Below are 25,335 nucleotides of genomic sequence, written 5' to 3' on the forward strand. Positions count from 1 at the left end.
CCTATTTCTATGAAGTTAAAACTCAAATATAAAATTACTTCCCATTTCTGTCAATCTTAATCGCACATTTCGGAACCAAGCACAAGTCGTCTCACTGATGGATGTTCCCAGGCTGCTTTGCAACAAGATTATTGAATAAGCAGGTTAACTGTATATTGTCACTGATCCAGCAAGGAACTTGAAACTAGTTATTAAAGCTAATTTTGAGTAGACCTATTCAGTGGGGGAAAGTCTGACATTTCCTTCAGCGAAGGGTGGCCCGAGCAAATTTGTTCCAGAGAAAATAAAATACTTACGATCACAAAACTCTCCAATGCTTGACCACTCTGAGTTTGAAAGGCAAACTACAGTGTCCGACTTTCCAGGGATTTTAACACAGCCATCAACGCACTTGTATGTCACTTCTGCGTTGATAGGGAAGCCCTCTGTGCGACTAGTATCACGGGGGATGGCACGACGGAGCCTTGGCAGGGTCCCACACAGACCTATCAGAAAAACATAAGAACATACTCTCATTTCAATAGGAAAGATATTGATTTTAAATAATTTCACCCAGCTGCCTTTGTTGAAAAGGATTCTGACATGCCTTAGATGCTACAGGGACCTGCCACAGGTCAGTGAGCCCCGTTGTGGGGGGTTCCTCAGGTTTTCCAGTGGCCTATGAGCACAGATGAGCTTCACACGGCCAGGGGTTTAAACTAAAGGCATGTCTTCACTGCTGTGCTAGGTCAAGTTATTAAGACAGGAATTAGCCTAGGGAGAGCAACCACGCTGCAGAAGAATGGTGGAGGTGCAGAGAGTGACTGGATTAGCAGCACAGAGTAGCTGAGTCCCCACTGCATGACTAGCTCCCGCCTAAGCAACTCTGAAGCTCCCACCCACACTCCAAGTGGGCCAGCTAGTGGGCCAAGTCAAGCTGGAGAGATTCGTCCCTTAAATAAAAACTTCTTTTGACCACCATGAATCCTATGCTCAGAGCTAGAATGGACATTTCTCCCCCTTTCAATCAGCAGTTTTATTTGGGGTTTTGTTCAGGGGTGCCTGGGATTGTTTTCAGCCTAGACACTGTATAAAAAGGAATTTTGCAAAAGAAAAGATCATCAGTTCACTCATCTGACTGTTCCAAAAATCATATAAACAATCAGGCTACTCCCAGAAGATGCCGCAAGATGACTAGAGTGACTTTTACAGTGTTAGTATCTGACAAAACAGGCTAAAAGTAGACAGGTCCAATCCCAGAATTGCTCCTTCTCTCTCTCCTACAAATATTTCAAAGCTCTGCCTCCTACACACAAGTGAAAGTACCACTGAACAACATAGCTAAGACAAACAAGAAAAAATGCAAATGATTTTACTCATTTCGTTTTCCTTAATATTTCTGAGACTCTACAGTGCGAGATGTCCACGTGCATGAGGTGTATTGCCCTTGTAGCCACACCACCAATTAATTCTTTGAACTGTAAATAATCGATTCCTGCGCAGAACAGCGAGAATTACAGTACAGTTTTAGAGATGGATAATCTTTGGCCCAGTTAACATGCCTGGAGTGCCATTCACAATAGGAGATCCTCTGACACATTGTCATCTCACTAAAACCAAATGTGAACAAGCTCTGGTCTCCCTCAATCTCAAAAGCCATCCTCTGATCCCACCAATCCCTTCAACTATTGCCCCATATCTCTTCCTCCCTTCCCTTCTAACATAATTGAACATGATGTTGTGAAGGCCCAAAGTATAACTGAGTTGAAAAGAGAATTAGTTAAGTTCATGGAGGACAGGTCCATCAATGGCTATTAGCCAAGATGGTCAGGGGTGCAATCACATGCTCTGGGTGCCCTTAAACCTCTGCCTGCCAGACTCTGGCACTGCACAACAGGGGATGGACCACTCTATAATTGCCCTGTTTTGTCTCCTGCAGCAGAAACACAGCGGGTCCAGTGTTTTCCCCAGGAATTGAAATGGGGGGTTGTTTTTTTTCAAATTTGGGGGGATGTGGGGGGGGAGGTCAAGGCCGATGAAGGGTGAGACCATGAGGGTGAAGGTGGGCTGTATGGCACCATAGGAAAAACTGAAAAAAATGTTTCATGACCATTTTATTAGATTTAACTCATGTTTTAAAATCAATCCCACAAATTAAAGCTGGCTACTCAAGCCTTCTGTGAAGCACTACATCTACATCCTTCTTGGTTTCTATTCTATTCGACATTGGTGAGTCCTCATCTGGAGTATTGTGTCCAGTTTTGGGCCCCACACTACAAGAAGGATGTGGAAAAATTGGAGAGAATCCAGCGAAGGGCAACAAAAATGATTCGGGGAATGGAACACATGAGTTATGAGGAGAGGCTGAGGGAACTGGGATTGTTTAGTCTGCAGAAGAGAAGAATGAGGGGGGGATTTGATAGCTGCTTTCAACTACCTGAGAGATGGTTCCAGAGAGGATGGTTCTAGACTGTTCTCAGTGGTGGAAGAGGACAGGACAAGGAGTAATGGTCTCAAGTTGCAGTGGGGGAGGTTTAGGTTGGATATTAGGAAAAACTTTTTCACTAGGAGGGTGGTGAAACACTGGAATGCGTTACCGAGGGAGGTGGTGGAATCTCCTTCCTTAGAAGTTTTTAAGGTCAGGCTTGACAAAGCCCTGGCTGGGATGATTTAACTGGGGATGGGTCCTGCTTTTGAGCAGGGGGTTGGACTAGATGACCTCCTGAGGTCCCTTCCAACCCTGATATTCTATGATTCTATGATTCTTGTTATAATTTTGCACAACTCTGTTAATGAACTTCTTGAACGCAATGCATTCATCTTTGGTGGCTTCTCGTGTGTCTGGTACTTCCATTTCTTCAATTGATATGCTCATTAGTTCACTCACGTGATCAGGCAGAATGCAACTTCTTTCAGAACACAAAATTATATTCAATGATGAAAAAGAACGCTCAACTACAGCTGTTGTGACTTGGAGTAGCAAGAGATGAATTCCTACTTTTTTCATCCCAGGAAACACAGCACAAAGATCAGATCGAGCCACTAGTGATGATAAAAAAAGAAGTTGAAGTCAAATCTTCATTCATTCGTCGTATGATATTCCACTCTGTGTTCAAATTCTCTATTCTGTCCTGATCCCATGGCAGCCCCATTGCTGGTAGTGCCTCACTCCACTCAACTGTTGGTGTTTTATCGGACAGGGATCTGTAAAAGCTACGGAGATGTTGAGTAGAATCTACAAGTCGCTGTTGTAGATTTTTAAGAATCAAGTCCGTGTACTTTTTCAGTTAACTTAAACACTTATTGTCCTCTTCACTTCAGGATTCAATATAAATGCCTCCATTAGTCAACTTCTGGACTGAAGTCTTTGCGTCTTCCAGTACTTTTTCAATGGATAGCTCTCTGATTGATCCATTTGTAGCTTCTATAGCTGGACAAAGATCTACTACTGTTGTAGCAGATGCCTGGATGGCATTATTTAAATGACCCAAGTGGTTTCAACAGTAGACGTACAAGAGAGAGAATGGCAATAGTCTTCTCTCAACATAGTAGCAAAAGTAATGCACCAGCCTCACTACTTAGATCCATCCCATCTTGGAAGATACTTTCCAAAGCCAGTAATAACGGCTGGAGTAATTTTAAGACAACAGCCAAGGATCGCTCATGAGAAAACCAGAGGGTTTTCCCAGGTTGGACTAATTTGAACTTCAGTCCCAGTGTATCTTCTATATTTTCCAAGATATTCAGTCTTTTTGGACTCTTGCTGAAAAAAGAATATAATGAAGACATTAAATTTATAGCTTTTTAAATGTCTTTTGAAGAGTCTGCAGCTCGTACTAGCACTAGTTGGAGTAGATGGCCTCTGTAGTGTGTATAGGAGAGATTAGGGTTACACTTTTCTCTGAGCAAAGCTTGTACTCCACCATGTTTTCCAGAGAAGTTTGCAGCTCCATCAAATGCACAAGCAGCCATCTGCTTGGGGTCCAATTGACAAGCATTTAACTCTTCTAAGATGTGGGTTGTCACAGATGCAGCCGATGTGTCTTCAATAACTTGAACATCTTGAAATGCATCTACTGGCCAACCAGTGACATCAAGATAACGTACACAATGTCTCAATACTTGATGCCCATTTACATCGGTGCATTCATCAGCCATGTATGCAAATTTTTTGAATGTGGTTCAATTTTTCAACTGTTGAATCTTTCACCAGATGCTTCTAGCCAGTCAGTTGAGTTTCTTGCAGAAAGATAGTGAGCAGTTGCTCGTCTTGTTCAGAACCAGTGTTCAACTTCAGGATGAACAAGTGACAATGCACTTAACACTGGCTTCCAGTTTGTAGCGTGTGGTATCTCTTGCTTAAATTGAAAATATGATGCCATAGCCATGTTTGTTCGCATGAACTGTGTTGTGTCTCCAGCATTCTTAACAGTCTCATTAACGTTCACCGGTGTTGTCCTTGGTCAGTGGGGACTCAGAGTTCATAGGTGCTTTCACATGATTCACCTCCCAGGTGGGGGGGAAGAAGGCACCTTGCTCATTCCTGCAGCTGCTCACTGTTCGCTCTGGCCACTGTTGTTCTTTGTGCCACCGTTCACTCCATTGCTCTGTTGCCAATGGCCCTGCACCGTCACCTTCTGCTGCCACCTGCCACTATGACCTCTGCGAGTTGGTCTCTTGAGGTTCCACCCGGCTCTCAATGATTTCAGCTGAGCTCTCAGTGGGGGAACGTTGGTGCTAGGGCAGACTGGGCCATCTCTTCCACAGAAACATAGTCCCACAGTTTGTCTATGTACTTAGACCCGATTATCACTGATTTCAGTTCCAGTGGTCACTTAACAAAACAAAAGACTCTCTATGGAGCCTAACAAGCTCTGTCTTTAAACAGTGGAGAGGGCAGGTTAAATCATACTTGTGACTCAGGCGGACCATCAAGCAAAACACCTGTCCCCACCCCCTCTCTTTGCCCTCAACCAGCACAGGCTAAGTACAGTTCTACTGCCCTTTACTCATACAATAAGAACAACAACATTTCATTACACCCTTCCCCCCCCCCAAGTGATTTGTAACCCAACCCCAGCCAAAATCTATCACTTGGGCAACACAGCTCTGTTTGCTGGATACCTAGGTAGATTAGGTGTGAGTGTAAATACAATCTGGTCCTGAAGCCTTTCCCCCAGCCCCTAGCTCACCACTAGCTGTCAGGGAGAGCTCATTGAGACTTTACTGACAAATCATCATTTGAAATTATTAGGTTGGCCAACATCACAGAAGTGAATGCACTGACACGGTCTTAAAAAAAAACCCAACACCTGTAAAAGGAAGCTAGTCTATGTTCATACCTCTCAAATCTATTATACTTCTTCAGATGCACATATTTTATCATACACTTTATGTGCTTTTAAAGTGTGTATTAATATTTCGATTTCCATTCAAATTTCCAAACACTCACTAAACGAGCAACACTGCATGTAACTAGTTCACAAGAATGCGGGGGGCGGGGCAATTCAGGGGGTGTGCAGAGAAACCCCCCAGTGGGTCTCTGGCAGCGGGAACGCCCGCACCGACGGGCCAAGCCCGCTGAGCCGCCCGCTCCCATCGGGAGCCCCGGCTGTCCGGCGCCCGCTCGCTGCCCAGGGGGCCCCGACTAGCCCGGCAGCCAGTGGGGCGAGGCGCCCCCTCGGGCGGGGCTGGCTGCCTCCAGCTCCGCACCCAGCGCGGGGCAGCAGCAGGTCCCCGCCCGCCGGCCCCGCGCAGCCCGGGGCACCGCCCGCTGCTGGGGCCACCGCGACTCACCGCGAGCCCCGGGCAGGGGCAGGGGCAGGAGCATCAGCAGCGCCAGGAGCCCCCGGGCGCCGGGCCGGCAGCGCGGAGCCGAGACCATGGCGGGGCCGGCAGCGGAGGCTCAGGGGCGCGACCGCTCGCTCCGGCTCCCCCAGCACCGTCGGGCTCGGAGCTGGAAGGACAGCGGGGGCTGGGAGCAGGGGCGTGGCCAGGAGGGATGGGGCGGGGCCTGAGGAGTGGGGGCGGGGCTTGTGTCACTGCTTTGTACCCCAGTGCAGTCCGCAGAGCAAGCGCTGGGGTCAGGGGCAGGGGAGAAGAGGTTGCGCTGGGCCCTGAGTTATTGGTTCCCTCCCAGCGATCAGCATTGAGCCTGTGTCCCCGGAGGCAGGGGGCCAGCTCGCCCCTCTGCACGTGTGTCTTTGTGGGTGCAGCCGTGGGCACATTACACGGAGGGGCAGCTGCTCCGGGAACCACCCACCACATCTAACCCTTGGTTGCTTTTGTGCGTTAGGGTGTAAAATTGAAACATTTAAAGCCCTCCACCCCTCTCCCTTCCAGGCTGTATCCCTGAGTGCAACAGCCTGCCCCGGTGCTGCTGCCAGGAGCAGGGTTCCTACACTGGCCCGAGCTGTTTCTTTCAAAAGATATAAAACCCCATTGGTTGTACTCACCTAACTCTGTTCACTTTTTTTCCTTTTGTGAAGAAGCTGTACATCACCGTTATTACATTAGACCAAAAACAACTTCCTCTTTCTTTGATATAAACTCAACCATCAGGCATGATGCATTTCTCGCACAGTCTCATGGTTGAGAGGGGTGGGGGGAAGGAAGAGGAAACAGTCCCATAATGCATATACCTGGTCCATTCCACACTGCTATATTTAGTTTCTGATCCAACCCAGTAGGACACATGTCCTGACGTTCTGGCAAGAGTCACTGACTGAAAGGGGTGTTTAAAGAGGGACCGAGTAAGTACTCAATAAAGGCTCCAGGACTTGGCTAAAGTTTTTCTTAGTTTTTTTTTTTTAACGATTCTCTGTAAAATCACTATAAACGGTGAGTCACTGCGATTGAGGAAAATGTTTTATAGCACTGAAAACACGTAGTGGTTCCAAGCTGACTAAGAGGCCTGGTCTTTGTCCCACAAAGTTTACAGTCTGAGGTCCTGTTTCTCGTCGCTGCTCTGGGCTGAACTCCACCCATATCTCTAGGAAAGCCTTTATCATCCTAAGATTCTTCCTCAAATGTCCGTCACCACCACCATTCTGTCACACCTGTCAGACCTGGTTTGCCAAGCCCAGGAAGGGTACTCAGGGGAGCGAAGCTGCTCCAGGAAAGCTTTATACACAATTAGCTTCTCACAGTTATCCTTCTCTATGGCACTTGCCTCTCAGTGCAGTGACTGGCTTCTGAGCCACCCATGTGTGATTCCAAATACACGTGACATGGCGAGGTGCAATCCAGACTACTGAGGGCTGTGTCACCCCTGTCCTGCAACCTAGGATGCCTTACAATGCATTGTGGAAGTAGCTCCCACCTGGGCCATCCACGAACAGCCTTCCTTCGTGCAAGTCACAACCTGCCAGGCACGCTTGGGTTACACTTTGGCTTTTATCAGCCTTGGTTACTTCTTCAGGGTAAACCCAAGACACTCCTACTCCCAGATTTCCCCTCCTCCCTTGAAAAAAAACTTTTCTCGGCCGTCCAGAGATAGTTCTGTTGTCCCTTTAAGGCAGGTGTGGGCAAACTATGGCCTCTGAGCCATTTTAAGCCAGCTCCCAAGCTCCTGCTGGGGAGCAGGGGCTGGAGCTTGCCCTGCTCCAGCCGGGGCGCTGGGTCAAGGGGAGGGAGTAGGGGGGCGTGCACCACAAAGCTCGGCCCCGCTCCGCCACGCCAGCTGGGGGGCTGGGTCAAGGGGAGGGAGTAGGGGGGCGTGCACCACAAAGCTCGGCCCCGCTCCGCCACTCCAGCGGGGCGCTGGGTCAAGGGGAGGGGGGCGTGCACCACAAAGCTCGGCCCCGCTCCGCCACTCCAGCTGGGGGGCTGGGTTGGGGGGCTGCTCCAGTGCTCAAGCTGGGGCGGTGGGTTGGGGGCCGCACCACGTGGCTCCCAGAAGCCATGGCATGGCCCCGCTCCGGCTCCTCCAGGCTCCAATGGCCCTCTCTGGGGCTCCAATGGGAGCTGTAGGGGCGGCACCTGCTAATGGGGCAGTGTGCACAAGCACCTGGCCGTGCTTCCGTGTCGGAGCCAGAGAGGGACATGCCACTGCTTCCGGGAGACGATTCAAGTAAGTGCTGCTTGGAGCCTGCACCCCTGAGCCTCTCCCCACACCCCAACCCTGATCCCTTTCCCACTCTCCAAACCCCTCGATCCCAGCACAGAGCACACTCCTTCACCCCATACCTCTCATCTCCAGCCCCACCCCAGAGCCCTCACCCCCAGCCGGAACCTGCACCCCATCTTGCACCCCAACCCCAATTTTGTGACCCTTCATGGCCTGCCGTACAATTTCTATTCCCCAATGTGGCCCTCCGTCCAAAAGCCCACCCCTGCATTAAGGGAACGATACACAATAATTTGTCACCTCAAATTGAGTTACCCAGACAATTTAACTTAGTTTCAATAAAAGAATAAAAACAGATTTATTTAAATACAAAGAGATTTTAAGGAAGTACAAATAACGATGCATGAAAGTGAGAAATGGTTACATGAAAAATAAAGATAAAAATCTTCCTGGTGCTTAACTTAAACTATACTTGATTCAAAAGTGAAGTCCTTACCCCATCCTATCAGCATTACAGACTGAACTTTTCCTGTCAGGACACCTCCCTCAAGTCCAGCAGCTGTTTCTTCTGGTCTTCTCACATACAAAGACGGAGATGGACAGGGAGAGAGGAGTGGCTTGGGGTGTTTGCCCCTCACTTTTATATTTCATTTCCCCATTAGAAATGCAAGCTCTTGAGAGCACTTTCTCGTACAAATTCCTTCCATGTGCGAGTCAGGCAGCAAAATCTTCTAGTAAAAAGTCCCATGCTGTTTTTTCTCACCCCGTTTGCTGAAATGCAGACCTCTCTTGTCCTCTGTCTTCCCCTTTTCATTGGCTGAGGACTCTGTTTACATGTAAATTTGAGGTAAACACACATCCCTTTAAAACCTGTTTCGCCTGTTTTGCCTAATTCTTTTGGAGTTTGAACATGCCCCACCAATGTCATGCAGGGGGGAATTCATAACTTTATATATAATGCCACACACATTTTACCATGATATTGACCTGTGAATTATGAGTTTTCAAATGATACCTAACAAGGCAGAGATGATTACAATAGCATGTGGGGTGTGAATACAGGGTGCATTCGGTCACACATGTGCATTAGCCTCTATGCATTAACAAGCGCCTGGCCCCCAGTGCCCAGCTATGCCTTCTTCATGCTCTTTGACTCCATGCGCTAACTCACCAAACAGCTGCTTGATGGGATATGAGCAGAGGAATCATGGCACTTTGGCTGAGTTACCAACTGTTAAAAAGGTCAAATGGCCCACCTGATGATCACTTTAGATAAGCTATTACCAGCTGGACAATGGGGTGGGAGGAGGTATTTTTTCATATTCTCTGTGTATATATAAAGTCTGCTGCAGTTTCCACGGCATGCATCTGATGAAGTGAGCTGTAGCTCACGAAAGCTCATGCTCAAATAAATTGGTTAGTCTCTAAGGTGCCACAAGTACTCCTTTTCTTTTTGCGAATACAGACTAACACGGCTGTTACTCTGAAACCTATCCTTTTCTTTTTGCCCAGGAAAATGTTTGACTGCCACAATAATCGAACAGGGCTCTTCTAAGACTCAGCCCATGCATTGGGAACGTCTGGGAGCTGCCACAGGGCAGGGAAGGAAAGCAGCAGGCTGAGCTCCATTCAACCACTCTCTCAAAGTCAGAACAGGACCACCTCCCACTCCTCCCCCAGTACATCCCTCAAGCTGGGGGGAACCAACCCAGGCAGGCTCAGCCCCATTCCATGGGGGAAGGTGATGGTGGCGAGAGGCGGAGTTGGGCTGAGCTCCACCCAAAACAGCATATGAACCCAGTGGCTGGTGAGCTATTCCGGGATAACAACCTTCTCCTGCTGCCAGCTCATAGAGTTAGTTCTGTAGATGAAGTGGTGGCTATCTGTGGTAGTGTGTACAGTTGTATATAACAGAATTAGTTAGCTGTTTAAAAAGTACTAGGAAATTGTATTGGGTAAAAATTGATTTAGGTTGCAAAGTCAAGCACTAAGGAGTTACATCCAGCATTTCTTAAGGCTGCTCATGCATAACAACAGACTGGAAGCTGTATTTAAACAGCACCTAGGACACTGAGGTCCTGCTCCATGACTAAGGCTCCTTGGCCCTCTACTAATACAAATAAAGAATGCAATGAATCTGTGGTAGACCCAAAAGCAGAGCTGAAAACAGAACCTCCAATTTCTGACTCTTATGCTGATGCTTCAACCATGTAACCACCTTCCTTCCTCACACCCACTCATCTCATCCTCTGAGGATCCTGGATGTGAAGGTCTTACCTGCAATGGCAAGTTGTCAAGTTTAAAACTTCGACTATTTAACTACCTCAAAGGGGTAATATCTTCATCATGAGGAAATACGATTCAAAAGCTCTATGCGCTCACTGCCTATCCCTTCTTACATTTTCCTTTCAGTTAAAGATACCTGTTAAATATCTGGTAGCTTTGGAAAAACTTATCATTATAGCCTGTTTATTGACCTCTTGGCCACAATAGAGTGCATGTATTTTCCCTATTTAGAAAAAATAGCATTATTTTCACAGTGCCAACCTTCTTAACGTTCCTGTTCATAATGTAACAGGTGGTAGGGAGAGTAGGAGAGCAGCAGCTGAAGCCAGAGTAGGGATCTGAGCTCATTTTCAGTGGGTTCTTCTGACATCCTGTGGGACATGGACCAAACAGGAATATTTATCCAGATTACATCCTTTCATACTGGTTAGGAAATCCATGGACCCTAGTAAAGTTGCTTACCTACAAGAGCAAAGAGGCAATCTTCCTTCTGTTCTGTGAGCAGCCAGTGATTGGATCAGGGCAGAAAGCTAGATTTCAACTTCACTTTTACATAGTTAACCAGACAATTTCTAGTAACAAGTATGAAAACAGAGTCAGGATCTTTATTCAGGTTTCAGAGTAGCAGCTGTGGTAGTCTGTATCCCATAGTATTCTTGTCAGCAAGTTAAGGAAGTATGGGCTGGATGAATGCACTATAAGGTGGGTAGAAAGCTGGCTAAATTGTCGGGCTCAACGGGTAGTGATCAATGGCTCCATGTCTAGTTGGCAGCCGGTATCAAGTGGAGTGCCCCAAGGGTCGGTCCTGGGGCCGGTTTTATTCAATATCTTCATAAATGATCTGGAGGATGGTGTGGATTGCACTCTCAGCAAATTTGCGGATGATACTAAACTGGGAGGAGTGGTAGATACGCTGGAGGGGAGGGATAGGATACAGAAGGACCTAGACCAATTGGAAGATTGGGCCAAAAGGAATCTGATGAGGTTCAATAAGGATAAGTGCAGGGTCCTGCACTTAGGACGGAAGAACCCAATGCACAGCTACAGACTAGGGACCGAATGGCTAGGCAGCAGTTCTGCAGAAAAGGACCTAGGGGTGACAGTGGACGAGAAGCTGGATATGAGTCAGCAGTGTGCCCTTGTTGCCAAGAAGGCCAATGGCATTTTGGGATGTATAAGTAGGGGCATAGCGAGCAGATCGAGGGACGTGATCGTTCCCCTCTATTCGACATTGGTGAGGCCTCATCTGGAGTACTGTGTGCAGTTTTGGGCCCCACACTTCAAGAAGGATGTGGATAAATTGGAGAGAGTCCAGCGAAGGGCAACAAAAATGATTAGGGGTCTGGAACACATGAGTTATGAGGAGAGGCTGAGGGAGCTGGGATTGTTTAGCCTGCAGAAGAGAAGAATGAGGGGGGATTTGATAGCTGCTTTCAACTACCTGAAAGGGGGTTCCAAAGAGGATGGCTCTAGACTGTTCTCAATGGTAGCAGATGACAGAACGAGGAGTAATGGTCTCAAGTTGCAGTGGGGGAGGTTTAGATTGGATATTAGGAAAAACTTTTTCACTAAGAGGGTGGTGAAACACTGGAATGCGTTACCTAGGGAGGTGGTAGAATCTCCTTCCTTAGAGGTTTTTAAGGTCAGGCTTGACAAAGCCCTGGCTGGGATGATTTAACTGGGAATTGGTCCTGCTTCGAGCAGGGGGTTGGACTAGATGACCTTCTGGGGTCCCTTCCAACCCTGATATTCTATGATTCTATGATTCTATGATTAGCAAAAAGAAAAGGAGGACTTGCGGCACCTTAGAGACTAACCAATTTATTTCAGCATAACCTTTCGTGAGCTACAGCTCACTTCATCGGATGCATCTGTAGCTGTAGCTCACGAAAGCTTATGCTCAAATAAATTTGTTATTCTCTAAGGTGCCACAAGTACTCCTGGTCTTTATTCAGTTTTCCTTTTATTTTTAATAAATAAACAAACAAAGACATTGTAAATCCTTCAACTACAGTTTCTTCACCTGTGGAAAGATTTGTTCATATTGCTAAACAAAACTCAATGCAGTCTGTGGATGCCCAAAAAAGAGAAAACAAATGTTTTAAATCTTACAAGAAAAATGCACCTTTACAAATAAACACCCCGTCAGTAACACAAATAATCATTTCATGAATTTTAAAAGCTTGTTTTAAGATCTCAAAAAGTTTTTAATGACTAAAATATGGAAATAATTTCACTATAGTCACCACATAGTCTCTATGTCACTGGAGAATTTGCTCTGGAGAAGTACACTTTTAATCCTACTGTACTTCTCATAAGGAAGTGCTAGTTGATTGTACAGATTGTAGATTTGATGCTGCACCCTGAAAAACTAGCTTCTGAAGCAAGCATGGCAAAGAACAGGACATTTTATACCACACAAATGTGCGTTAGGTGCTTGTCTAAAGAGGCATTGGCCCTGTGCTGCCAGACCCTTGAGCCTTTGCAGAATCTTTGTTGATTTCAGGCGGGCTCCACACAACTACAGGGTCTGTTCACACAGTACAGCTTGCAGGAGTAGAGCTCAGATCTGTTTTACGTTTTAACTAAAAACAGCACCTTATTCCAAACTTGTGCTTTCTGTGGAACTCAGGGTGGGGTCATTTCTGTGAACTGACGGCAAAAGATAAGCACATTTAGTAAGACAGGGTGTAACCTAATAGTTATGAAATAAGGGGAAATGATGTGTTTACGGTTTCACAGCCTGTTCCCTTGATTTCTAACTCACAGAGGGAGCTGGTAGTGACCCCTGTATGGAGGGTGGCTCTGTCCTTCCCTTACAACAGAGTCTTGTGAAGTTAGATTTTCTCAAACATCGCCATTGTTTGCAACAGACATTTAGAAATTCAGCAGGCAGAAAGCGCTCAGGTTAGAGATGTGCCTTTTTTGTGTCCCCTCCCAGGCAATTCCATTCAACTTAAAAAAATAAAAAATCAATCCCCATTTCCCTTCTCACTCACAGTTCCAAAAAATGTTGGCAGCCTGCCAAAAAAGACCCCCACAAATATCCTAAGTCCTACACTATGCCACTACAGCAGCAAGATGCTGCACTCGGAAAGCCTGGGAGCCGCAGCCAGGCCGTGGAGAACACTGGGTCAGGATCCGCAAGAGCCCCCTTAGCTAGCACACGGGCCGCTGTAGGTCATCTCCCACTCTGGGGGCACCGCACTGGGCAGGAGCTAGAGGCCAGTGAGGAAGCCCTGGAGCCCATCAGTGAAAGAACCGTCAACCTGAATCGTTAGTGGCAGAGGGGCTGGAACAATGTTTATAATGGGGGTGCTGTGAGCCATTCAACCAAACTGTAAACTCTGTATACAATGGAAACTACTTCAAACCAGGGGGTAGAGCAGAATCCCCAGCACCCCTAGTTAGTAGAGAGAATCCCTTCATGGTCTCTATTACTTCTCTCTGTTGTAGGGTTGCCAACCCTCCTGGTTTCACTGGGAGTCTCCTGGAATCAGGCCCTATTTCCTGGAGGCTACTGCAGCCAAACCGGGAGATTTGGGGCATTAGCAGTCTGGCAGCTCAGCAGGGCTAAGGCAGGCTTCCTGCCTGCCCTCGCTCCGAGCCGCTCTCAGAAGTGGCCGGCACTGTCCCTGCAGCACTTGGTGGGTCGGGGGACAGGGGTCTCTGCTCGCTGCCACCACCCCAAGCGCAGACTCCACAGCTCCCATTGACCAGGAACGGCGGCCAATGGGAGCTGCAGGGGTGCTGCCTGCAGGCAGGGGCAGCATGCAGAGCTCCCTGAACCCCCTGCGCCTAGGAGCTGCTGCCAGACGGATGTACCCAGTCGCTTTCGGGAGCTGCCCAAGGTAAGCGCCGCCCCCACTCCCTCCCTCCCACACCCCAACCCCTGAGCCCATACTCTGCACCCAAACTCCCTCCCAGAGCCTGACCCCTCACCCCCTCCCACACCCAAACACCCTCCCAGAGCCTGCACCCCAACCCCTGCCCCAGGCTCAGCCCAGAGCCACCTCCTACACTCTGAACCCCTTCACCCCGCCCCCCAAGCCCACAACCCCTCCCACATCTCAACCCCTGCCCCAGCCCGGTGAAAGTGACTGAGGGTGGGGAAGAGCGAGCGAGCGATGGAGGGAGGGAGGGAGGGAGGGAGGGAGGGGGGCTAGAGTGAGCAGGGCCTCGGGGAAGGGGCAGGGCAAGGGTGTTTGCATTTGTGCCATTAGACAGTTGGCAACCCTACTCTGTTGGGCCCGCTGTCAAGTCTGCACAATGCAGAAAATCCACATGCGTTAGGTGCATTACCCTTGTAATTGTTCCAAGAGCTAATTCTTTAAACTCTAGTAAGCTATCGACTCCCAAATACCAGGGGGTGATATCAGTCCCAGCCTGGGAGGTGACATTGTGGGTGTGCACAGGTCTTTTGTGCACACCCAGCAGGGCTCAGCCATGAGAGCTCTGAACAGATCTAAAACCAACTCATTTTCTAATAACGTGTATTCCTCTCCACCTTCTCCTCCTGCGGGATCCCAAAACACCAAGGTGCCCTAAAGCTCCTGCAGGCTACTGGGTCAAGCTCATCAGCCCTACTACAGAATATGAGAAGGCGGCCAGATACTCAACACTATTGGGAAGTGTCGGGTATTTCCCTCATATTGGGAAGGATTATAGCATTTGATTCCACTTGGCTCTGTTCCCTTAGGACACAACCACCTCCCCTTTGCATCTCTGTGGTCTAAAACAGCCTTCCTATGTTCCTCTTTACTTCCTCCCTTTTCCATTTCCTTTCAAATGGCGAAGTGAACACACAGATCTACTGAGCTCCACCAAGATAAATACGTAACTGGCAGCTGTACCTTTGGATAGCAGCACTGGGTCTGTTCCGACGAAAGAGTCTGTGACAACAAGCTTTATCCTGCTTGGAAACTCCTTTGCCCAGCCCAGATGCTCCCCCAGAGATAAGCTGAGTAAAACAGATCAGGCCAGGCAGATGTTAAGGGGAAAAAACGAAAGCAAGTGCAACACAAACAGAACCCCTCTCTGAACTACATGCCTGATCTCCAGTCTACCATGCCTAGGAGCACGATCAGACACCAACTAGCAGAATGATCTGATGAACAAAAGCTTGGGAGTCCGTGAATTCTGCTATTAATTATAGAGCTCACCCTCCTTGCTTAGGGTCAGATGGTGATCTCAACTTCAGGAGTGTAACAACAGGGTTATTCCATAGATTTCACTGGAGTTATCACTGGCTTTAAACTAGTATAAACATAATCAGAATCTGTCTCTTGGCATATAATGGGTAAGGCTGGACATATTAGGCCAGATTCCAGGCTGCTTTGTACCACTGCTGCAGCGTGTAGGGACTGCAAAGGGAGTGGTGTGGTCCCCAGAGGAATTCTTCCAGTGCAGGGAAAGCATATCCTGGCATATGCAGCCTGAAAGCTGCCTCTCACGCAGCCCCTGGTGTAGGGAACTGCCAAAGGCATGAAGAGAAGTGGCCAGAACACTTCATGCTTTGGAATTCTTGGCTGCAGGGAAACCCATTGGCAGCGGCAGTGGGAAAGCTGCTGAGGGTTATGCGGGGGTGTGACTATTCCAGGAACAGGTGGGACCTGTGTGGGCGCGTAGTGCTCTAACTGAACGTACACAGGAGGCTGCACAGGCCCTCAGAGCCTGAGGAGCCCGGAATCAGAGAGGTATAAAGGGGGCTAAAAGCCCCGACGTCCTGGTCAGAGCCTTGTGTGCCACACCTCTTGTGAGCAGCTGCACAGTCTTGTTCATATCTTTCAGTCACAGCACTTCCTGTCAGTGAAGATTTGAACTGTTAGTGGTCATGACAAGGCATTTCTGTTCCACCTCTGAACACTCACTTTCTACATTCGTGGCTCTCAACCTTACCAGACTACTGTACCCCTTTCAGGAGTCTGATTTGGTCTTACATACACCCAAGTTTCACCTCACTTAACTACTGGCTTACAAAATCAGACCTAAAAATACAAGAGTGTCACAGCACACTATTACTGAAAAATTGCTGACTTCCTCGTTTTTACCTTATAACTGTAAAAATCAGTCAATTAGAATATAAATATTTTATTTACATATCAGTGTATAGCATACAGAGAAATATAAACAATTTACTGTCTGTGAGAAATTTTAGTTTGTACCGACTTTGCTAGTGCTTTTTATGTAGCCTGTTGTAAAATTAGGCAAATCTCTAGATGAGTTGATGTACCCCCTGGAAGACCTCTGCATACCCCGAAGGGTACACATACCCCTGGTTGAGAACCACAGTTCTACATCATCCAAGAGAAAACGTACATTGAGGAGCCAAAGTAGCTTTTAGCTTTCCACAAAGGTATGTACGCAGTCCGCTCCCTCCCCTCACACACATTCCTGTCCTGGGCCTTAAAATAACACAGCCAAGTTCATGAAAGAGAATTCTCTGTGGAAAACATTCACCGATCAGTCATTTTGAGCACCAGGTAGTTGATAGTTTTATTAGGGAACTTGGAATTCCATAGGCATCCCTTAGATCAGACTCTAAGGGATTGTCTATATTAGAAAGTTGTGCCAATTTAACTCTATCATCATAGATAGTCCGCACTACGGGACTCAGTTATGTCTGTACAAAGGTGCTTACAGCAGTAGAGCAAATCTCGTATGGGCAAGGGAATAAGTTATACCACTATAACTGCATCCATATTAGTGCTTTTACCAGTGTAACTATTCTGCTAAAACATCACACATCTAATGGAAACAGATATACCAGTCAAACTTTGGACCAAGCTGTAGTGCAATGTACACCGAGGGATGGGTGAGGAGGCCAGTTGCCCTGGGTGCCAATTTCCAGCACATACAAATCAACATCAGGTTGTGTGCGTGCTTTAACTGAGGCTTTAATTTTACTCTTTGCTCTGACTTTGCTTTTTGCTCATCCATTTGCAGGGGACCAGAAAATGAAACACCGAGGGCCAGCCAGAGGAATGAACCACTATTTAAACACTTCTTTCTTGGTTGTGGTGTCACTAGCTGGACATCTCAACTAAATCTAGTTGTAAAATTTGATGTGAGGTGCTCTAACTAGCACACACATTAGTAAACGCAGCAATGCCTGTCTGACGTTGCACTCCATATGTTTTTATGGAAATATGAGTGTAAATATAAAGTAACTGGAATATGCTGTATGCAAAAGGTCTTTTGTAAGGTATTATTACAAAGCTTATAATCTACTGAGTGTGTTCATCCTAGTTGTACCAAGGTATCATTCTTGTATCTGAAGCTAGACATATGAAGTATTATTCTGAAGTCCTATTGTAACTATGGAAAGTGTGGGCCATTAATGGTGGCTTGGAATCTTGATGGCTCCCATTAACTGGGACAATTGATTGTGAATAGCTTGGTTTACTCGCAAACTTTCCTGGGTACCTGCAGGCGAGCCCTGAAAGAATGGAGAATAAGGTCTTACAGTGACATGTGATCATGTCACCTGGCGCTTTTCCATTTTGAAGGAGGGGTGGGGGCCCAGAGAGACAAAAGATTCCCACCTTGTGCCAAAGCTATGAAAGGGGGTGGAACAGAACCAAGGGGGCTCCCAGTCATGTGAAATCCCCTGCTTTTCACCTAAGATTCCTGCTGGAACGAACAAGGTCTGTACCAGGGGAAAGGATTAGGCCCAGACTAGGAAGGAGTCTCGTCTGTGAAAGAAGCTTATTGGAACATCTCTGAGGGTGAGATTCACCTGTATTCAGTTTCTTTATGGATTAGGCTTAGACTTGCGTGATTTGTTTTATTTTGCTTGGTAGCTTACTTTGTTCTGTGTGTTATTACTAGAAACAACTTAAATCCTACTTTTTATACTAAATAAAATAATTTTCGTTTATGAATTAAACCAGAGTAAGTGATTAATACCTGGGGGACCAAACAGCTGTGCATCTCTCTGTATCAGTTTTATAGAGGGCAAAATTTATGAGTTTACCCTGTATAAGCTTTATACAGAGTAAAAAGGATTTATTTGGGGTTTGGATCCCATTGGGAGCTGGGTGTCTGGGTGCTGGAGACAGGAGTACTTACTGAGCTGTTTTCAGTTAAGTTTGCAGCTTTGGGGGTGTGGTTCAGACCCTGGGTCTGTGTTGCAGCAGTCTTGTGTGTCTGGCTCAACAAGACAGGGTTCTGGAGACCCAAGTTGGCAGGGAAGACAGGCTCAGAGGTAGTTTCAGCACATCGGGTGACAGTTCCAAGGGGGTCTCTATGACCAAACCCATCACAACCTGCAGGTCAGATTTTCACCAGGCACTGAGTGCAGTGTAGGGACTACAGACTGTTACTATTACTATTACTAACGATATTGCAAAATATAAGCCAACACATATCAGTTGAGGAAGCAAAATACTCACTGAAAGAAAAACCCTGTGATCAAGCACTGGCCAATTATTTGACCTACTAAGCATGGGAGAATTAGCTGCAATGAGCATTAAGAATTATATGATAGAGGGAAACAAAATTGCAGCACCATAAGATATTCAAAAAATAATTGTTTGGGTAATCTGAAAATTCTATATAGTTGTATGTGTGTATTTCTGCAAGGCTTCCAGTACAATTCAAAAAGGAAATGGAGAATAAATGCATCCCCAATATAATTTTAGCTATAAATTTCAGTGTAGTAATTTCTAGGCAAACGGAAGAATTCCTCTGCTATTGTAAAGGCTTCACGGAATCAATCAACTAATAGCATGCAGAGTTAAATCCTATTACAGGATTTAATTTGAAAGGAAGGTGGTATGAAGATTTCATGAAACTCATCTAGCCAGTAAAAATAATTCAGAGTGAAACATTCTCTTTTTCATAGCAGAAAGACAAACTCTTATCACATGTAGCACCTTTCTTTATGAGGGACCTTAACATGCTTTAGAAATTTTATTAAATGTACACAGCATTACCATATACAACATTGAAAATCCTAACAACACGTCTACACCGCTAGAGTAAAAGGCAGCAATGGATACACTAGGCTTCAAAGAGGGGAGAGAGAGAGATAAGGTGGCTGTGCTGACCAAAACCAGGGCAAGGAGCTCAAGGGAAGCATTTGAGCTACCAGGCTTATACATCTGGTTTGGTTGTTTTGAGTTAACTGCATGGCAGAAATGTGCCTCAACAGACCTTTGTCAGATCAGTGTCAGTTCAGATCAAACCCAACCTCGAGAGGGTGATTTCTATGTTCATACATGAGTCTCAGGTGTGCTTTCCCTTGCAACAAATACTACCCAGTAAAACTGACTCTATTCCCAGGAAAGCAGTTTATAACCCACAATGGGGTTGGGCTTATTGCCGGTGCCATTGAAACACAACACAAACATGCCATGCATGCATCTGAAGAAGTGGGTATTCACCCACAAAAGCTCATGCTCCAATACGCATGTTAGTCTATAAGGTGCCACAGGACTCTTTGCCGTTTTCACAGATCCAGACTAACACAGCTACCCCTCTGATACTTAACACAAACATTAAAGACTTATCCCTGCACCTCCCCGGAAGGAAGGTACATTGGTCTTATATCCAGGTTAGATACTAGGAACCTGAGGCACAGAAAGATTCAGACTTACTCAAGTCCACATGGCAAGTCTGTTGGAGAACTGACAGCAGAGTGGAAAGAAACACTAATCTCCTGACTCCCAAGCCACTGCCTGAATCACAAAGCCATCCTTCTCCCCACAGCACTCCAGGGGTCTAGCTTGTGTCATCCTTCTCTTTGGGGAATCTGTATGTCAGTCTCCTAGGAGATACAGGTTTCAAACTAACCACTTATTTAAACACCTCAATAAAAGGAACAGTGCTTTAACTCAAGAGAAAACTTCAATAAAGGCTTTGAGTGAATCAGTTTCCATCCATCTCCTTGACTTTGTGTCTTTCTGGGAAAGAGTTTAGGTTTTAAAGCCAAAAAGGACCATTGAGTGGGACCTCTAACACAGGCTACAGAACCTTATCCAAGATTTTTGCATCAAGCGCGGTACTTCTATTTGAGCTACAGCATCTCGTTAGAAAGACATCCAGTTTTGATTTAAAAAATGTTAGGTGATGGAGAATCTGCCACATCCATAAGTAGATTGCTCCACTGGTTATTTACCCTCAGTTAAATAGTTACACCTTATTTCTACTTGGAATTGAGCCTTATTTCGTGTCCAGCTTCTCACTTGTCCTCTTCACAAGCCTCTTGGCTTCCCATTAGCCTCCTCTGTTTGGAAATACCTAACTACAAAGTATCAGTTTTTTAAAAATAAAAATACTTCAATGTGCATAACAGTGCCCCTGAGACATTAACCAGAGGGATGAGTGTTGATAAACAATGGCGTTTGGCAGCACATTTGTATATTTGTTTTAAGAGTCAAACTGCCCAGATAATTTTGAACACTTTGGCACAACCCTAGCTAGAACCTAATAGATCAAAGGTGGCATAATTAAAAGTGATCAATCTCATTAAACAACCTTTCTTTGTACCACATGCAGCCCTTGGACTAGAGAAAGATTCACCACTGTAAAAGCAAGTTCCCTCTTCGATGGAAAAACAAGCAGCAAGTAACTATGTAGCCATCTAGTTTAACTCCGAGGGAATTTAATCAAAGACACAAATGACGGGACATTTGCAGCTTGGTTCTCAGGGGCAAAATGTAACTCCCCTTGACAACCATGGGAGAACATGTAGCCGCCTTCTCAACTTGTAAAAAATACACTTCAGTTTGGCACAGTTTTGCTTACTAGAGAAATAAGTCTGACGTTGTGTCCATTGAAGTCAATAGCAAAAATACTTATGAACTGCAGGACTGGGCCTTTGGAAAAGAAAAGCCAGGAATAATAGAGCCATTAATTAGATAGTGACAAATAAATGACCATGAAGGGGCAGATGCTGCATTTTCCATAGATGACAATGGGAGTTGTGGTACTTAGTAACTAATCATTTCAATCCTGCTCCCATTAATGTCAGTGGCAAAACGCCTGCTTGATGTAAGACATTCAGATTTTTAAGGTGATGGGGATGGGGAGGCCCTCCCCCCACTCCAAATTTGCATTGCTCAGCATATGCTGGTACAATTCACAGGCTCACCTATAGTATGTGAATTACTTTAAAAATAATCAAAACAAAATGTCCATGTTATTACCTCCCAGTGAGAAGGAAAACCCAGAGGCCTCTAAAGTAGGCACAGACTGACATCAATTACAAACCTCCTCTACCAAACAGAACGTTTAGTTTGTGAGAGGTTTCAGAGTAGTAGCCGTGTTAGTCTGGATCCGCAAAAAGAAAAGGAGGACTTGTGGCACCTTAGAGACTAACACATTTGTTTGAGCATGAGCTTTCGTGAGCTACAGCTCACTTCATCGGATGCAGAGTTAACACTGGCCCTGCCTTTAATCTCCCCATTCCCAGGAAGAGCTCGGTTTTGTTCCTTTGACCATGGTGCTCTTCCTAAGGGCTTCCAGGTCAGAGGGATTAAGAAGTCAGAGTACCTTACACACTGTTCCCATCACAACCTTTTCTTGTTTGCGTCAGTGCTAAGGGTGGCTCTAAGTCATCTCCATGCAATGAGCTATGTACATAACTAGTTTTGCATAGTTAGAGTACAAGGTTACGATTTGCACAAGTGAATCCTAGGGAGCGTTTGAATCTCTGCCTCCCCTTCATGTTTCACAACACTTTAGACAATAGCCATCCCTCAAGCAAGGTACCTGGAAATGAGTTTTCCTGAGATTCCCCCGCCCCCGCATTCAAAACTGTTGTTTTCCGGACTGGACTACAACAAACCACACTGCCGGAAATAAAACATTCTTCCATGGTAACAGATGCTTTGCAGACCACAACCCACTGACATATAGGCAGGGACATTTTCCTGTTTGTGTATGGACTCAAACAGACCCAGTTATTGATGGTTGAAAGCGTCAGCTTCTCTGCGAGGTGTCATGTGTCTGGTTCAGAAAGTGATACAATGGTTCTCAAACTCAGTTTCCCGGAACAGGCACAACAGAAAGTATGAACTCATTTGTTATCAGCATTGATATCACAGATAGCAGCGAATGATCAGTCAGGAAAGGTAACAGTGACAAACCATTTTTAACAGGAACAGCAAACTGAAATGGGCTCGAGATTATAACCCTCTATTTAACCGGATTTACTTCTTACACTTCAGAGGCGTAGAAAAATTAGCACATAGTGGTGCTTGTGGAGTGAAGTCTTACTCAGTATGAGTAAGGGCGACAGGATTGGGCGCAGAATAGTGGGGTAGGTCGTGCACAAAATGACTGTTAGAGAGTGGCCTCTGGCGGGCACGCAGAAAAGATCACATTGCCTACCTTCGTCCAGGATAGCACAGGAAAGCAGCCGCGAGGAGAAGCAAGAGGCTGTGGGTCAAATTCAGTTCAGGCTCTCTGCAAGCAGAGAGGCGGCCTTGGCCTGCGCGTTGCAATGCGGTGCTGCAGAGCGCAGGGGAGACAAGCGGCCCGAACCCCCAGAGCACAGCGCAGCAGCCTGGATGCGCGGAGTCAGTGTAACTTCTGGGCTCAGCGCCTAAGGATCCCCGGGGCGGATTGAAATTGCTCCCTGACACCAGGAGCTCTCCACTCAGCAAGTCACCCCCCGGCCCTTTCTGCGCGCAGTCGCCCTCACAGGTCGGAGGGGACAGAAGCTTCCCCCCCGGCATGGTATTTCTCCGCTGCTCGAAGGGGCTCCCCCCCGCCTGCCTCCAACCACCGACAGGAGACACCCCCAGCCGCAGCCCCCGGGCCTTAACACTCCCACCAACGGGACAGAGTTTAGCCGCCCAGGCAGAAGCGCTCCTGGGAGCTCGCAGAGATGCGGGGCCGGGCTGGGGCAGCGGGGAGCTGCCGCGCGGCCCCTCGCCCTGCTCGCCGCAAAAACTGGCTCGGATTCAGCAACCAGCCCCAGCGTCCGCAACCAGGAGAGCCGGGGGCGGGGCCAGCAGCGGAAGGGGGCGGGGTCTGACGGCTGGGGGCGGGGCCTGTGTCCCTGCTGGGCGCTCGCGCGCTCTCCGGGCGGCGGGGCGTGGGGGGCGGTGTGGGTACATTCACTGCCATGAGCATAAAGAGCCGGAGGACTTGTGGCACCTTAAAGACTAACAAATTTATTTGAGCACAAGCTTTCGTGAGCTACAGCTCACTTCATCGGATGCATTCAGTGGAAAATAGAGTGGGGAGATTTATATACATAGAGAACATGAAACAATGGGTGTTACAATACACACTGTAAGGAGAAAGAAAAGGAGGACTTGTGGCACCTTAGAGACTAACCAATTTATTTGAGCATCAGCTTTCGTGAGCTACAGCTCACTTCATCAGATGCTTTTCTCACCCTCCGCCCCCCACAAACCTGGATTTGTGCTGGAAATGGCCCAACTTGATGATCACTTTAGATAAGCTATTACCAGCAGGACAGTGGGGTGAGAGGGGGTATTGTTTCATGATCTCTGTGTATATAATGTCTTCTGCAGTTTCCACAGTAAGCATCCGATGAAGTGAGCCATAGCTCACAAAGGCTTATGCTCAAATAAATTGGTTAGTTTCTAAAGTGCCACAAGTACTCCTTTTCTTCATGGGGAAATAGTTTTACTTTGAGTAATGACCCATCCACGTCCCTTTCCCTTTGTGTTTGCAGGTGCGTCAGGAAGGAGGTGTCCCCCCCCCCCCCCCCGCAAGGCTGACCCTGCAGCTATTCCCTCACTGCATCTTACAGAATCGATACAGGCAATAGTATAATGCGTACTCCACCTGCAGAAATGGATTTATCCTCACAGGCTCCGGAGAGAGAGACAAAGGTTTTATCCCCATTTGAGAGATGAGGAACTGGAGACCCAGAAAGGGTATGATCTGGCTGCACAAAAGGAGTTAGGCTTTGCGATGCTGAGCACCTGGAAACTTTCAGGCCCCTTGAAAATCGCTGTGATTCACAAAGCCCGAGTTAGGCACCTAAGGGTCTATCAAAGGAATAGAGGGAGATAGGCGCCTTAGATTGTGATCCACCAAAGCCAACGCGAGAAGCAGGGAGCCACCTACGCTGGCCAATGGGAGATGCTGAGGAGAAATGGCCCTTCAGCCCCCACCAGAGATAGGCAGCTAGCTTTGGGAACTGCTCCTCTGGAGTCAGGCAACTTACGTGTCTTACCAGAATAAGTTAGGTGCCTGCCGCACTCTGTATAAAACGGCTGGAGGTGGCATTAGCTGTACCCACCTGGTAACATTTAGCCCCATAGTGAGCACACTCTCCTGGGATGTGGGGAGACCCAGGTTCAATTCCCACATCAGGCACAGGGGGAGGAAGGATTTGAACATAGGTCTCCTACGTCTCTCAGCAGAGTGCTGTAACCACTGAATATGAGATAGTCTGATGGGGGCTCCCTCGGTCTATCCAAGTGAAGCTGCTGCACTGTGGGGAAAAAAGAAGGAAAGTGATTGGAGCCAGGGTCTCCCAGCACCCAGCTGACTGCTCCACCCAACTGCAGCGTCTCTCTGGCTCTGTGACTGTTTGAGTACGTACCAGAGTGGACCACGGAGCTGAAAGTTAGAAGGGGGGCACTGGCACCGCCAGCTTCTCCTTCCGAGGGTTAGGCGGAACGTTTTGGGCGTCACAGAGATGCTGAAACCAGGACTTAGGCAGGTACAATGGGGCCTTGGGCACCTAACTCCTTTTGTGCATTCTGGCCTATGTGACTTACCCGAGGCAGAACAGAGAATCTGTGGGAGAGACAAAAACAGAGCTGAAAACAGAACCCACATAGCTGCTGACTCTTAGTCCTGTGCTTTAAGCACACGACCTTTCTTCATCCCCTTCCTTTTGCCAGCTTTGACTGCGGAACCTGCACGTGAAGGTTTCATCTGTGACAGAAAGTGGGGGTATTTTGTAATTACTTCAATACCCCAAAGAATTAAGCACCTTACCTCAAGGGAAAGGACTCAAAACCTTTTTTACAATCTCCGCCTAGCCCTCTCCTTAAATTTGTATCTAT

At 47.1% G+C, this 25,335-nt stretch overlaps 1 protein-coding gene and 2 long non-coding RNA genes across 3 annotated transcripts in view; 1 reads left to right on the plus strand and 2 right to left on the minus strand.

The window, feature by feature from the left end:
- LOC140901502 (complement receptor type 1) overlaps positions 1 to 25,335 on the minus strand; it is a 168,762-nt gene that overhangs the window by 120,174 nt on the left and 23,253 nt on the right. The window contains exons 7-8 of the mRNA XM_078849847.1: positions 5,776 to 5,883; positions 297 to 485 (exon numbers count right to left, since the gene is read on the minus strand). Of these exons, the coding sequence (XP_078705973.1) occupies positions 297 to 485; positions 5,776 to 5,883 (297 nt within the window). The remainder of the gene's footprint in view (positions 1 to 296; positions 486 to 5,775; positions 5,884 to 25,335) is intronic.
- LOC140901510 (uncharacterized) lies at positions 14,484 to 18,221 on the plus strand. The gene is made up of 2 exons (XR_012155870.2): positions 14,484 to 16,688; positions 17,279 to 18,221. It is a non-coding gene; the product is annotated as an uncharacterized LOC140901510 (long non-coding RNA).
- LOC140901513 (uncharacterized) lies at positions 16,408 to 23,262 on the minus strand. Its single transcript, XR_012155882.2, has 2 exons — positions 22,670 to 23,262; positions 16,408 to 18,600 (listed from the first exon to the last, which is right to left on the minus strand). It is a non-coding gene; the product is annotated as an uncharacterized LOC140901513 (long non-coding RNA).

The sequence above is a fragment of the Lepidochelys kempii genome, chromosome 21 (genome assembly GCF_965140285.1).
Source record: "Lepidochelys kempii isolate rLepKem1 chromosome 21, rLepKem1.hap1, whole genome shotgun sequence".
NCBI classification, from domain to species: Eukaryota; Metazoa; Chordata; order Testudines; family Cheloniidae; genus Lepidochelys; species Lepidochelys kempii.